The 16,001-nt window shown below is 37.8% G+C and overlaps 1 protein-coding gene across 2 annotated transcripts in view; it reads left to right on the top strand.

Moving 5' to 3' along the window:
* Positions 1-16,001, top strand: part of Usp24 (ubiquitin specific peptidase 24) — a 124,935-nt gene that overhangs the window by 70,678 nt on the left and 38,256 nt on the right. For both annotated transcript variants that reach the window (XM_048351409.1, XM_048351408.1), the window contains exons 33-42: positions 2,774-2,869; positions 2,974-3,202; positions 3,914-4,073; positions 5,340-5,495; positions 7,713-7,783; positions 8,725-8,885; positions 11,129-11,190; positions 13,208-13,399; positions 14,287-14,404; positions 14,996-15,140. In XM_048351409.1, coding sequence (XP_048207366.1) covers positions 2,774-2,869; positions 2,974-3,202; positions 3,914-4,073; positions 5,340-5,495; positions 7,713-7,783; positions 8,725-8,885; positions 11,129-11,190; positions 13,208-13,399; positions 14,287-14,404; positions 14,996-15,140 — 1,390 coding nt within the window. The remainder of the gene's footprint in view (positions 1-2,773; positions 2,870-2,973; positions 3,203-3,913; positions 4,074-5,339; positions 5,496-7,712; positions 7,784-8,724; positions 8,886-11,128; positions 11,191-13,207; positions 13,400-14,286; positions 14,405-14,995; positions 15,141-16,001) is intronic.

The following is a 16,001-nucleotide window of genomic DNA, read 5'->3' as shown; positions in this document are numbered from 1 at the left end:
CCATCTCAGCAAATAAGCCATATGTGGTGGTACACATCTGTAATCCCTGCTATGCAGGAGAATCATAACCTGAGGCCAGCCCTTGGCAACAAGAGCCTAAGAATTAGTTTAAATAAATAAATAAAAGAGTGCTAGGGGTATGATTCAAGTGGTAGAGCTCCTGCTTAGCAAGCACAAGGCCTTAAGTCTAGAAAATCATCAGTTTCATTAAAAGAGGAAAGCAAGTAATGGTTAGATCTGCTGAGGTGATCGGGTTAGGAAATGCTTAGCACAAAGTGACTATTGAGCTGGGAATTGAGTATGAAATTCCTAGGTAGATAAGAGAAAGCCTTCTAATTCTAAGCAGGGAGAGAGCAGGAGATGTATCAAGCTGTTGCTATGCTGAGTTCTAAGCAAAGAATAAAGAAGAAAAAGAGAATGGTCCTCTAGGAAGGAGTAATTGCTACCTTGAAGCTTGAACAGAGGACAGTTGCAGGAACTCCTCTATAGAGGTTCAGCAGAGAAGAGAAGCTGAGCCAGGGATCAGAGAAGTTGAAGGGGATGGCAAACAGAACAATGAGGACTAAAAGAATTCTCAAGTAAAGTGGAAGATGTGGTACATACTACATATAGTGGTTTTGTTTTTGATTCAATAGTTTCAATATGTTCTTAGCAAAAATTATTTGAAATTACCCAGATGTCTACAGTTGTGATATAATGAAGGTGTTATGTTTAGATGATTTGTGCATATTCGTTCATGTACCAGGTATTGTTTTAAGCCCTAGGAACAGAGCAGTGAATACATTAGACAAAATCCATGCCCCCGAGTAGCTTATAAGCTAAAAGAGGAGGCAAACAGCAAACCAAAAGGTAAACTATTTCAGAGCTGGAGAGATATAAACAAAGGAAGTTACGTTGGAGATGGTTATGATTTTAAATAGAGGGACAGACAGCGTTTCGCTGGTGGGAGTGAAGGAGATGATGCAAGTCCTAGAGATGCCAGGAATAGCTCTCCAGACAGCTTTCCAACTAGCATGTACTTCTTCATGGAGATATACCAGGCACCTGTAGAGGCCACAGGAAGCCAGAACATGTGGCCAAGGGAATGAAGTAGAGGACTGGGACACAGTTACACAGAAACTTAGTACCTTATAGGCTACTCTGTTGACTGTCTTTTCTGTGTAAGAAGCCATTGAAGGATTTTTATGCAAAAAAGTACTGTGATCAGGCTTAGATTTTAAAAGGATTGTTTTGGTTGATGTGGGGAGGTAAGAGTGGAAGCAAAGAAAACAGACAGGACACTTGGCAGTAATGTAGGGTGTGCTAACTATGTTCAATTATGCTGGACTGCGTAATTCACCCCAACTCTTCCCCCCCCACCCCCGGGAAGACCCATTTTATTACTGAGACACAGAGATGACAAGGGATTCTTTCAGTTCTTTAGTAGAAAACCTAAAACACAAGTTTTCTTACTACCAACCAGGCCTATTTTCTCTAAGAAAGAAAAGTACCCCTCTCTTCGAACATTTCACATGGGAGAAAATAAAGCTTAGTTCCAATTCACAAATAAGAAAAAGAATGATTTGGCAGTAGACAATTCAAGATTATTTCACTTCCTTATATAAAGATACCTTTTGAGGTAAATATACAAGAACTAATAGCATACATTACTATTTTCCTTTGAAAAGCTATCCCAGACCAGAAAACAGAATGTTTATAATAATTATAGCTAGACAGTAAATAATAGTGTAGCATAACAAAAAATAAAATACCTAATCATTGATAGATAAGTGTGGATGCATATACACACATATTGGTACAGTCAGTCTTCTCTTGATTTGTACAGTGGATTTGTTCCAGGGTAGATAGTAAAATCTGTGGATGTTCAAGTCCTTTTACAAAAAAAAAAAAAAAAAAAAGCATTGTATTTCCATGCTACTTACATACTTCCTCTTTTCTGAATTGCCTCTAAATTACATAGAATACTTACTAACACATAGTATATAGCTAGTTGATAGGCTCTATGGTTTGGAGCTGATTAAAAATTTTAATATGTACATGTTCAATAAGACATTTTGGGGGAGAACTGGGTAAGGGCTTGGACTTCAGGGCCTCACACTTGCTAGACAAGTGCTCTCTTGCTTGAGCCATATCACCTGCCCTTTTATTTTTTTGATAGAGTCTTGCATCTTGTCTGGACCAGCTGTTTCTATTCTCCATGTAGCTAGGGTGACTGGTGCATACCACCACACTCATTTCCATTGAAATGGGGATGGCAGCTCTCTCAATCTCAGTCTCAGTCATGACTGGGAGGACAGGAGAGCATCAATGTGCCTAACTTTTAATGGTTAAGATTGGCATTTGGGATTGTTTTCCTCCACTACCCTTATTCTCATTTCAGCTTCTGTATAGCTAGCATTAGAGATGAAAGCCATCAAGCCTGCCTCAGCTGCAAATTTTTAAACATTTTTTAATCTATAGTTAATAAAATCCATAGATTCAGAACCAACTTTTGATACATTTTTGAAACCATAGTGTAACTAATGCCAATGTACTGATTATTCTGTAGACTCAAACCAGTTAGTGAGAAGAATTGCTTTCTAAACACTCTAAATTGAATATATTTTTTTCTAAGCCAAAATTTGTCTAATGGACTAGGAAGTTGTATTTATCATAGGATATATAGTTTACTTACATTCAAGGAATCCTGTAGAAATTTAGTATTCAAAAATATTTGTGAACATTTTATATGAAAATAGTGTCTTTGATGTGTGACTTTCTCTCTTCTTTGAAGTTTGGTTGTAAATGTCATGCAGAGAGATTCCATCCCCTCAGAAGTAGACTATGAGACAAGACAGGGTGTTTATTCCATCTGTCTACAACTTGCAAGGTATGTAAATGTAGTGTATTAAACTTGCCAGGAAATGCTTTATTTTTCTTTTTGAAATTTCTGTTTGAAATTACCTTGAGTAAGACTAGCTTTTTCTTGTTAAGGTTTTTACTTGTTGGACAAACAATGCCCACATTACTAGATGAAGACCTCACCAAAGATGGCATTGAAGCACTTTCTTCTCGCCCATTCCGAAATGTCAGTCGGCAGACAAGCAGACAGATGTCCTTATGTGGTACCCCAGAAAAGTCATCCTACAGGCAGTTGTCGGTGTCAGATAGATCTTCTATCAGGGTTGAGGAAATCATCCCTGCTGCTCGGGTGGCAATACAAGTAAGTGATGGGTATATTTGAGAAATATGAATACCTCCTACTTAGAGGGAGCTGCTTGGGGAGGGAACAGTATGGATATAAAAATGATTACAAATGCTCTCAAGGAATTAATGGTGAGAAAGGCCCCTAGTATAGAAGGCACTATATCAGGGTTGTAAGGGTCAAATGTAAAATTATGAAGAGAAAGCATTTTGTGGGCCCTTGCAGTAAATGGAGTCATTTCTTCCACCTGTACTGTCATGGGTGACTTCATGTTGGGGATGGCAGCTGAGCCAAGTCTTGAAGAATAGATAGGGATTGGACTTGAAAGTTGGAGAAAGAGTCTTGAAGAGAGGAGACTTGTTCAAGAAAGAGAGAGAGACACTAAGAGAGAGAGACTAAGAGCGCAAGCAAAGTCGGGAAAAAAACCACCATAGCTTATATGAGAAGTCACCAAGTTATTTAGGAGCCAAAATGTGGTATAGGGCGAGGGAAACTAAAATTTTAAAGCCAAAGTGACCAAGAACCATTTGAAGCCTGAGATTTTTCAGTCTCTCGTTATACAGATTCTAGAAATACTAAAAGTCTAAACTTTCATTTTTGTCCTCTGGATGACCTTGGAGGGAAATATAGGTCACAAAAGAGGTCAGTAAGAAGGTGGTAGAAGACAGTGGCATATGTTTGGGTCTAATACTGTCTTTTCTCCTAATACTCTCTCCACACTTACTTTAGACCATGGAAGTGAGCGATTTCACTTCTACTGTGGCATGTTTCATGAGACTATCATGGGCTGCGGCTGCGGGACGACTTGACCTTGTTGGGAGTAGCCAACCAATTAAAGAAAGTAATTCTCTGTTTCCTGCTGGAATTCGAAATAGACTCAGCAGTTCAGGTACTGATTTTAAAAAGGGGCAAGGAAGAAGCAGCGGTAAGACGTGTGTGTGTGTGTGTGTGTGTGTGTGTGTGTGTGTGTGTGTGTGTGTGTGTGTGTAGATTTGGCAGAGCTACAAAAAGAACGCCCTTTTAAGCATGAGAAAAAATTCATCAAGCTTAATCTTTGTTCAAAGGACATTATATATGTCATCCTTAAGAGAAAGAACAACACTTATAAACTCCTAGAATTAGTGGGAAATCAAGTCTAGCTGTTTTTCACTTTGCTGAGTATAAAAGTATCACAAGACCAATAATTTATTACTAGAATTGTGATCTAGAAAACAGTTCTTTAGCCCATTTTATACAGCTTTAGTTCTTAATAGTCTCTGGTTTTTCTTCCATATTTGTTTATATATACATCAATAATAAAAATTTCTAAAATTGCCAAGAGTGCCAGTGGCCTGTAATCTTAGCTACTCAGAAGACTGAGATCTAAGGATTGCAGTTCAAAGGCAGCCTGGATAAGGAAAGCATGTAAGACTGTTACAGGCAATTACAAAAAAGCTAGAAGTAGAGCTATGGCTCAAGTGGTAGAGTGGTAACTTTGGGGTGAAAATGCTAAGGGACAGAACCAAGCCTTGGCTTCCAAGTCCCAGTATTGGCACACACGCAGGCCCATGCACACACATAAACACACATAGACACAATCTAAAATAATAAAATGTAGAAATGTTCGGTGTATGGTATTTTATGTGCAAATGACATGAGATCAAGTTATAAGATGCAGAACATTTTTGATATCGCTAGGAGATTGTTTCATGCCCCAAATTTTACTATTCTTATTTCTGCCATTTGAAATTAGGTTTGTCTTGTAAACCCATGTTGGTTTGCAGGGGTGGGGAGGAAGAGTTTGATAGTTTTTGGGCTTGACTCAGGGCTTCTCTGCCACTTGAACCATGACCTTTTGCTCGTGTTTTTTTTTTGTTGTTGTTGTTTTTGCTTTAATTTTCAGATAGATCTCATTTTTGTAAGGGGTTAGCCTCAGACCACAGTCATCCTAGCTATGCCTTTCATGTAGCTAGAATCATATGCACACCCAACCACAATGACTTGTTGGTTGAGATGGAGTAATGCTGAATTTTTATCTGGGCTGGTTTCAAACTGCTATCCTCTTGATCCATCTCTGAAGTAGCTGGTATTACAGGCATGTTTCACTCTTCCTGGCTGTAAACCCATTTTGAATTCTTCTAAATTCTACAGAAAATCTTCCCTTGCCTTCTTCCAGGAAGCAATTGCAGCTCTGGAAGTGAAGGAGAGCCAATAGCCCTGCATGCGGGAATCTGTGTCCGACAGCAGTCTGTGTCTACCAAAGACTCACTGATTGCCGGGGAGGCTTTGTCTCTTCTTGTGACATGCCTACAACTGCGCAGCCAGCAACTAGGTAGGAAGATCTTGTTTGTAATTCATTTCTGTCAGGGGCAAGTTGAATTTGTGTTAGGAATTGCTTACATTTCTTCATGGATAATGCCTTCTAGTAATGGGAGCAGAGTTGGCGTGTGGAGCAGATAATGAATATAACACAGTAGTCATACTGAAAAAGCATGAGCTCCATCTACACATAGGGTTTACAGAGGTGTCTTAAGAATATATCAGCCTTGTAGGAGCTTTCTGTCTAGCTAAGGAATTCAAACACCCAAGATTAATGGTTCTAAAGTGTGTAACTAGAATTATACATCAATTTCTGATAATGACTCCACTGTTAAAAAAAACAAAAACAAAAAAAACCCAACTATGAAACTTACCAGATGTTGCTACTCAGTAGGCCGAGATCTGGAAGGTCGCAGTTTGAAATTGGCCCAGGAAGAAAGTTCGTGAGATTCCATCTTCTAAATATCTAGCACAAAAATCAAGGTTGGAGACATAGCTCAAATGGTAGCTTGTCAGCTGAGCAAGGCTACCGCCTTGAGTTCAATCCCTGGTACCACCAAAAAAAACAAAAAAAAAACCCGCTGAGCATTAAGATTAGCCTTTTTATCTTTATTGTTGGCTTTGGGAGAGCAAGGCTGCTACTGACCTTTAACATTAGAATAATCAGAGCTTAGTCCCTCATCATTTCTGTTCTGCACTCATTGTCTTGTTGTTCCCCTCCCATTTCATAGTCTTGAATTCCATCTAGGTATTGACTTGATGGGCTGCATCCTAGTTTTATGACCTGAGCACTCACTGACTACTCTGAGATCTAGTAGCTATCTGAAACTGAACTGAACTCCTCATCTTGGCTCTCTCTAAAGAGATTTCCCTAAGTAAAGGGAAATTCCCCCCTCCATGTACTCTGGCTGCCAGCCTTGGAGTAACACTTGATGGCTTTATTCCTACCTTTCTTCTGATCTGTAAGCACATTCTCCTTCTTGCTCTATCTAAACTCCCATCCTTGTTGTTCTTCCACACCTGCCCTAGTTTTGCTCAAACCCCTTTCTTTGTTTTCTTACATCATTTATCTCTTTATGGCATGGAATATAATCATGTTATTATCATCAACCCCTCTGCATGGAGATTTTAAGCTCTACAAAGACAGAGACTTATGTTTGTTCCCTACTGAATCTCCCCAGCCCCTGGCCTGATATGTAACAGGCCTTTAATGAATAAGTAGTCAGGAATGACGTTTTAGAAGCTGAAAGACACAGGAGCCTCATTCTTAGCTATTACTACCAAGTTCAGACTTCCATTTATGTAGAATGTGTTTTTAGAACAGCCATTCTACTGTATAAACCAAAGATAAAGATGACTAAGATAAGCACAGAAGTAGCTAGACATTTATGAAACATTAAAATCATATCTGAAAGGATTTTCTCTGAATAAGACTGGCCTTGGAACTTGTGTATGAAAAGTATAACATGTTGAGTGCTGGTAGCTTATGTATATAATCTTAACTGTTCAGGAGGCTAAGATCTTGAGGATCATGGTTCAAAGCCAGCTTGAGCAGGAAAGTTCATGACACTTTTACCTCTACTACTGCTCAAGTGATAGAGCACCAGCCTCAAACAGGAAAGCTCAGGGACAGCACCGAGGCCCTGAGTTCAAGCCCTAGCACAGGCATCAAAAGGAAAAAGTATGATGTTAGGAAATGACTCTTAAAATGTATTCCATACTCTTTGATTTACCTAGAAGTAATTTTTATCTATCTTTACAAGTTTTAACTTTGTTCTTTGCTTTTATCTTACATCATTTCTGAGTTTATTTAAGGATATATTTTATAGTTAGAAGTATTGATAACGGTTGAAGGCTTTCTCAGATGGTAGAATGTCAGCAAATGAGTGAAGGTTTCAGATCAAGTGTTTGAATCTCAGATCAAAAAGAAAAGTGTTGATAGTTTGTCAAGACAATTTATTCTGTAACTAGTATGTGCAACTGTGGTGCTAACGTGTGTGCAATACAAAGGTAATAACTAAGACATGGCCCCTCCTCTGGAGCAAACTTAAAATTCCATGGGATAAGCAGTGTGGCACAGATAAGGAAGGTCCTGAACTTGATTTTGATTCTGTGTAGAAAGAAGAGCTAAAGTTCCATTTAAGTGGAGCCTAAAGAAGTAACTCAAAAAATTGAAAATTCATTACCTAATTTATTTCTTCTCTCTAATTCTCCTTTTTCTTATGATTAGCATCTTTCTATAACTTGCCTTGTGTTGCTGATTTTATCATTGATATTCTGCTCGGATCAGCAAGTGCCGAGGTAAGGGTTTGTTTTGTTTTGTTTTTTTGCATTACTTACAAAAATCACCTGTAGGCTTGTTCCATTCTGGACTCTGGTGGATACCATGACTTCATGAGGAGTACAAAGGAATGGCTACAGACCACTATGAAGTAAAAGTGACTGAACTGTATATAGTTCTCCCTTTTGCTGCCTCATGCATATCCCAAGAAAAGACTGTTAAAAATAATTGAGGTTTATTGCAGCCAAACTCTTACAGCTTGTGTTGAATGTCCAAAACTTGGAAGGGCATCAACATGGCCAAAATATGAAAAGACCAAACCTTGAAATTTCATTAGATGTTACTCTTTCTTACTGTCCTTGAAAAGAACCTTTTTTTTTTTTTTTTTTGGCCAGTCCTGGGGCTTGGACTCAGGGCTTGAGCACTGTCCCTGGCTTCTTTTTTTTTTTTTGCTCAAGGCTAGCACTCTGCCACTTGAGCCACAGCGCCACTTCTGGCCGTTTTCTGTATATGTGGTGATGGGGAATTGAACCCAGGGCTTCATGTATACTATGCAAGCACTCTTGCCACTAGCCCCAAAAAGAACTTTTTAACACTTAAAGAGATGTGTTTTCTAAAAATTTGTTTTTATTAAGTTATAAACCTGTTGACTAGCATAGACTAGTAGAATAATTTGGGGAATCAGCTTACAGACCACACTTGATTTTTGTTTTTGTTGGTGGGGTTTAATAAGGATTGAACCCAAGCCTTTGAACATACTAGTCAAACACTCTGCCACTTGAGCCACACCCTGTAGGTCCATACTTTTTACCTATTTACGTGGTAGATGTTTTCCATTAAAAACTGGAACATCCATACCTTTCTAATATCATTCAGTACCTTGAATAGGTCAGTAGTGTGGAGTGCAGGAAGTAACCTCTGAATGCTAATAACATGTGTCCTTTGCCCCTAATAATTTTAGATCCGTCGAGTTGCCTGTGACCAGCTGTACACTCTTAGTCAGACAGATACTTCAACCCATCCAGATGTGCAGAAACCAAATCAGTTCCTCTTGGGTGTCATTCTTACGGCTCAGCTGCCTCTCTGGTCCCCAACTAGTATTATGAGAGGAGTCAATCAGAGGTATGTAAGACAGACAAGTTTATTTTACACAAAGGATTTCTGAACTTCCATGTTAACTTTCCAAATTATAGAGAAGTCCAGACTTTTGATTTATTAGAAAAAGATCATACTAGGGGCTGGTAATGTGGCCTAGTGGTAGAGTGCTTGCCTAGCATGCAGGAAGCCCTGGGTTCGATTCCTCAGCACCACATGTACAAGACAAGACAAAGGTGGCACTGTGGCTCAATGGTAGAGTGCTAGCCTTGAGCAAAAAGAAGCCAGGGACAGCGCTTAGGCCCTGAGTTCAGACCCCAGGACTGGCCAAAAAAAAAAAAAAAGATCATGCTTACAAAATATTAATATTTTAGCTAAAACTTACTGGTGTTTTATAGTCATCAAAATTTGACCTGCAGTAGATTTTCCTAAGTAAATGATGCTTTTATTTGTTAAAAACAGTGATTTTCCCCCTTTCTCTGTATGAGTGTTTGAACTTAGGGCATTGCACTTGCTTGGCTAGTGGTCTACCCCGTGAGCCATGCCTACCTACAGCCCAGCTTTTTTTCTGATGAATTTGGAGATGAAGTCACAGGGAATTTTTTTGCCAGAGCTGGCTTCAAACCATGATCCTCAGATCTCAGCCTGCTGAGCTGGTGAGCCACGAGCAAGCACCTAGCTTGAGACAAATGATTTTTCAGTTGAAATCTTAGAGTTGGATTTTTTTGTGTGTTTATCTTTACAGTTTAAGTTAATAGTTTTATTCTTTTTATAAACCAGTTTATATAATACAATTAACTTTTGAGAATTTGATTTATAGATTCTTCTAAACTTTAAGACAAGAACAAAATGTACTAGGTGAGATGTTTTTAACAATTGTCAAAATCTTCTACAGCAGGATATTGAATTATAGAACAGCTTAATATCATGTAAAATGAAATATCTAATCATATTTTGTTACAATTTTGAACATTATGTCTCATACAACTTTTTTTTTTGCTGATATTTCAACTTAGGAGCCTCATGCTTGTTTCACTTGCTCTTGGCCAGCACTCTACCTTGAAACATGCCTTTGGCGCTGCTTTTTGGGAGATGGAGTCTTACAGACTTTTCTGCCTGGGCCGGCTTCAAACCAGAGTCTTCCTTCTGAGTAGCTAGGTTATAGACCTGAGCCACCAATTTTTAGCTGCATTTCATCTTTTGACCCTCAGAATAGCCAAATTAGTTTGGCCATTTTATTATCTCCATTTTTTATAACCATAATGCTTGGTTCATTATATGATTTCATCATTAGTACATGCTTGACTGTATATCTTCTGTGTGTATACAAACATTTTATTTCTAGTATGTAACAGTCATTTTAGTAGTTAGAAAACTTAAGAGGATTAAAAGTGACCATAGACACCAATTGTAACTAGTAGAACCAGGACAGAAAGCAATATCCATCTCATTCTAAAACCTGTGCTGTGCCCTGAACCACTGTAATTACAGTAAAATAATTTCCTACTTTCTCATCTTACTCTGCTTTAATACTTCTTAGTTCTTGGCCCATACATGTATATTTTTTATTTACTATCTTGTCTCCCTTGTTCTCTGGTTGTTCACTGTTTCCTTAGGACAGTTCTAGGAATTTGATGGGTTCCTACTAGGAATTGTTGATACTTAAATGAACGAATGAACAGAATCAGAATATTACATATACGAAATCAGTGTTATTTTTAAATTTTCCTTTCCAAGATAGAATTTAAGTTCATCCAAAGGGTTAATGATACGAGACAAGGGATAGTGCTAGTGCAAGGGGGGTTCCTTACCTCTCAAGTACTCCGTGAATTTTTCTAATTGTGAAATTAAATATTTTTAAGTGAATAGATGTAGTCTAAGAAACAGAGAACTGATTTAACTAATACATATGAAGATTGGTGAAGAATCAATTATGTCATAATGAAATGGACTCATTGTGCAGAGGAAAGAAAAATGTTGTACAGTACTATGTACAGAATAGTTGATGGCTTACAGTGAAAATTAAATTTTTTTATATTTACATAAAATAAAATACAGATTTTTCCTACTCTTTACAACTTTATTGCTTTACATGTATGTTAACAAAACCTTCAATATGTTCTATACTAAAATAATAGAATTTAAATTAATGTAAGTTACTTTGTGCATAGGAAAATTATCTTGCTGTTTCTGGTCTTTTTTTAATAATAAAAATGCTTTTTATTTTCAAGTCAGCCTCTTTTACTAACCTGTAAACTATCTGTTTTTAGACTATTGTCCCAGTGTATGGAGTATTTTGATTTGAGGTGCCAGTTATTAGATGATCTGACAAGTAAGTAAACATCTAACTTTGAAAGCCAGACAGACATTTCTAATATAATTTATTTATCTCAGATGTAAATGAGTTATAGTAATTGTTTAAAATTTGGGGTTTTTTTGAATAACATAAGCATTATGAAAGTAGAATAATGAAACCTGTGAAGTTGTTTTAAGGGAGAGTAGGATGGGGAGAGGAAGGGAGGGATGATGTTGATCAGGATATCGGTTTATGGTTTACATGTGTAGAAATGCCCAGTGAAGCTCCGCTACTAATAAAAAATAACTTAAAAAAAGAAAATAGAATTTAAGCCCATGTACCAATGAGGTTTTCTTTGATTATACACCAAATCATTTTCAGTTATTTGTGTGTTTGAGAAGATTCGTTAAATTTAAAATTTTTTCAAAGGCTTCTATTTTAATGACCCTTATGCAGAACTATTACAAAGCGTAATATATTCTGACATTGTTAAAGGTAGATCACTAGACGGAGGAAGAAACATAGTGAAGCATGTTTATAGAGATGAAAGTCATAATCAGGTGATTATAGAATAGTGTATCGTTTTGGGGAGTTAGTTGGTAGTGTTGAAACACTAATTGCCAATATCAGAAGGAACAAAAACTATTTATTGCAATAGTATGTCAAAGTTGGGAGGATAAAATCATACCTTGCATGTACACTGGCCAAAATCCCCACATAGTCAGAATTTTGTTATGAAGTTCCTGGAGGTCAAAGTGTATGATTAGTTCTCCTCCATAGTAGAAGAAATAGAATGGCTTCTAGAATCTTTCCCCCAGCACTAATCCTAAAATTTCCACATGAAAGTCTTCCTCCTTCATATGCTAGATACAAAGATACAATGACTGATAATCTTCAGGAACATCTCTTAAATTGTCTTTATTGGTTTCCTGAGTTTCTCAAACAGTGTAGTTCTCTGAGCTGTACACTAACAATGCTTTTGTTGGAGACTGGGTGACATGGTCAACACATACGTTTCAACTCAGAAACAAGGTCTGTCTTATCTACAGATGTTAGACCATGTCCATTTAGTTACTTGTTTAACAGGTGACAGTAAGCATTAGGGTTCTACTCTCTACTTATTGTAAACTTAAACTATTATCACAGGCAAGGCTAGCACTATACTACTTGGGTCAGAGCTCTACTCCCAGCTTTTTGGTGGTTAATTGGAGATAAGAGTCTCATGAACTTTTCTGCCCCTGCTGCCTCCCAACTGGAATTGTCAAATCTCAGCTTCCTGACTAGCTTGGTACCCAGCTTAATATCTTTTAATATACTTGAAACAATACCTTCTTAATATATCTTGCCAATTTGGTTGTATTTTCTGTAAAGCAGTGCTAGTATGATACACTGTATGTAGAGCATCCTGTGGTATGTGTTATCCTTATTGCATAAATGAATAAGCAAGGTTACAATGTGAGGAAGTAGTAGAGACTGGTTCATGTCTGCTGCTAGACCAGCTCTGACTAAATCTGTAGCATCATATCCTTCCCTCCCCCTGTGAGAACTGCTTTCTTCTCTTGATGCACTGAAAGTAGAGTATAATCACTTTTCCTCTGCCCTCCAAGTCAAGTTTTGTTTGGAATTTTGCTGTTAGGGTTTGTTATTTGTTTGCTCAGGGTGAGCTACTTACCATAAAAAATGAATAGGTCTCAGGAATTTGGCCCATTGTTTAGAAACTGCCTTTGTTGCTCTGCTGTTGATTTCTTTCTCCTTTGCCAAGCTTCACCCTGGTTGGTTTTCCTCCTAGCTTTCTACTCTTCTCCAAAAGAGTGTTGTTTCCTAAGCAGGCATTTCCTCAGAGCAAGCAAGAGTCATCTCCTTCATTTAACACCATTCTCTTGCAGCACATCAGCCTGTGCAGGAAGGGAGTCAGCAGGGTTTAATTTATGCCTTCATAGTCCATGTGCATAGCTGTTTATTAACGACAAATTTTTGAGGCTGTAAAGTGAAAATTAGGACTGGCTTTGCTCATTTTAAGTTGTTTCTTTGTAATGAAGTTTTTCCTTTTTAGCTTCAGAAATGGAGCAGTTACGAATCAGCCCAGCTACCATGCTTGAAGATGAAATTATGTGGCTAGATAACTTTGAACCTAATCGCACAGCAGAATGTGAGACCAGTGAAGCAGACAACATCTTATTGGCAGGACATTTGAGGCTCATTAAGACCCTCCTTTCACTCTGTGGGGCAGAAAAGGAAATGCTTGGTAATTATTGCTTCATTTCATAAGGCAGAATACCTTAGTTCTCAGTGATTGTCACAATAGACTATTAACTGGAATAATAAGAAAGTTGCTAAGTGTTCTACAAAAAACTGACGTTTGCAATTTGATTGGCTAGCAAACTTAGTTTTAATTGTGCCATCAAGTTACATAAAGAAATTTACAGTGTTCCAAATGACTGTATCATGTAATATTTTAATCCAAGTAGGTCCCCTTTTGCCTTATATACTTTATAATGTGTAATCTATTACATTATGTATTGTAATTCTTTTAAGGATTATTCTTATATTTGGGGGGATAGTAGTTCCCCCCAACCACCATATTCCTAGTGGTGATATACATATGTGGTTCTAGAAGAATCACATATACTCACATATATAATCTGGAAACATATGCCCAGTATTACAAATTGTATTTAGGAAACAAATCAAAATTTTAATTATCTCCTTTATAACACAAACTAAATTCTACAAAATAACTTTTTAGCTATATAGAAAAGTGACTCTTAACAAGAAAGGAAGGAATGTAATTTTTTTCCTGAAGAAGACAATGCTTAAAAAGTTTCATAAACCGTTGTATGTACTCTCTAACTCATTCTGCCTTGTAGTGTGCTTGGCATTGATGTTTTCAGGGTGAGAGCTTGGCTCCTTTTGTGGTTGTATCCCAGGCTTATAAATAAGGAAGGCACCTTCCTTTGTCCACCTTTGTGTCCAATCCTCCCTCAGTGTGGGATAATACATAAAATCAATGTTTCATTAAACTAGACACCCTGCTATTGGGTGCCTTTACTTCTCTGATAGGAAAGCACAAGGTAGGATCTTTGAATTAAAATTTGTGCTCATTTTTAACATGAATCTTATGCTTCATTTCAGGTTCTTCACTCATTAAACCGTTGTTAGATGACTTCCTTTTCCGAGCTTCTAGAATCATCTTAAATAGTCATTCTCCAGCTGGCAGTGCCGCCATCAGTCAACAGGATTTTCATCCAAAGTATGGAAAATGCACGTTGTGTTCAGTTTTGGTAAAAATTCTAATTCAAAATTTTAGTCCAAAAAAGATTTTTCTAACTTGGAGGTTTTCTCCTATCTTATCTGTGTCCTGGAAGATATTATGTGTTCTGTAAAGAAATGCATGCAAAGGGCTTAGTATGAAGCCCACCTTACACATAGCATGGAAAAAGTGTACCATCATCTAATGGGAAAAACAAATATTGTGGTTAACTTGGACATAAACAAGTAAAGGAAACATATTGTAATAATTATGTCTAGCTAGATAGAGTGGCACATACCTGTAATTCCAGCTACTCAGGAGGTAGGAATTGGGAGAACAGTCTGGGCTGAAAGATACTGAGGCACCATCCCAACCAGTAAGGTCAGCATGGTGGCTCATGGCAGAAATTTCAGCTATACAAGAGGCATAGGTAGGAGAATCGTTATTTGATGCTAGCTCTGGGCAAAAAATGCAAGACCCTATCTGGAAAAAAAAAATAACTAAAGCAAAAGGAAAGATGGTGAGAGGGCCCCACTGAGAAAGTGGCTCAATGTTGATTTAGTGTTGAAGTTGGCTGTGTCTTACTTGTAGGTGTAGTACAGTGAATAGTCGTTTGGCAGCTTATGAAGTCCTTGTGATGTTGGCAGACAGTTCCCCTTCAAATCTTCAAATTATTACTAAAGAACTGCTTTCTATGCACCATCAGCCTGACCCTGCTCTAACCAAGGAGTTTGATGTAAGTTTTCTAAGCCATGTTGCACCTAATTGTTTTTACAATTTTCTCTTAAACCATGTTAAGACTGTATTTTTCTGAACACAGAGCCTACTGCACACTATGTTCACATACAAGCATTAAAATAGCTATAAACGTTTTATCACTAATTTACACTGTAATATACTGTGAAATTGATGCTTTTAAAGAAGAGAGGCAATTCCAAGTTGGCAATAGTTATTCTCAGTAACAAGTATCATTCTAATGTGTATGCGTGCACGCGTGTGTGTGGGGTGTGTGTGTGTGTGTGTGTGTGTCCTGGGACTTGAACTCAGGACCAGAGCAATATCCTTGAGCATTTCGCTTAAGTCTAGCACCCTATCACTTTGAGCCACTACTCTCTACAGCTTTTTGATGGTTAATTGGGGGATCTCGTGCCAGGACTGGCTTGGAACTGTGATCCTCTGATCTCAGCCTCCTGAGTAGCTAGGATTACACCAGTGCCTGACTCTCTAAACTATTTTTTGAGTAACTTTTTGCTGGCATCATCCCAGGTAAGGGAAATACAAAGTTAGATAGGCATTGGCTGTGCCATAGCATGAGATTCATTGGATTTTCTAGGTGCAAGGGTGTGTTAGGCTTTTAGATCTCAAATATAAAAATAGAATGTCAGTCCTCAAGATCTGACATGTCAGATCTAAGTGTGTAAACCAAAAGAGATAGCCCTATATATGTATCACAATGTGACACCACTTAAAGTAGAGTTATGTCCTGAATACACCACTGACAAAGAGAGGCACCACCCCAGTGGTGGTTTCTTAGAAAGCTTAGACAAGATGAAACTTGAAATATTGTCTTAAGAACTAGTGACCAGTTGAATGGTAG

Source organism: Perognathus longimembris, chromosome 7, assembly GCF_023159225.1.
Source record: "Perognathus longimembris pacificus isolate PPM17 chromosome 7, ASM2315922v1, whole genome shotgun sequence".
Lineage (NCBI taxonomy): Eukaryota > Metazoa > Chordata > Mammalia > Rodentia > Heteromyidae > Perognathus > Perognathus longimembris.
The sequence above is the reverse complement of the archived record's forward strand: the minus strand, read 5'-3'. Positions and strand labels throughout refer to the sequence as shown.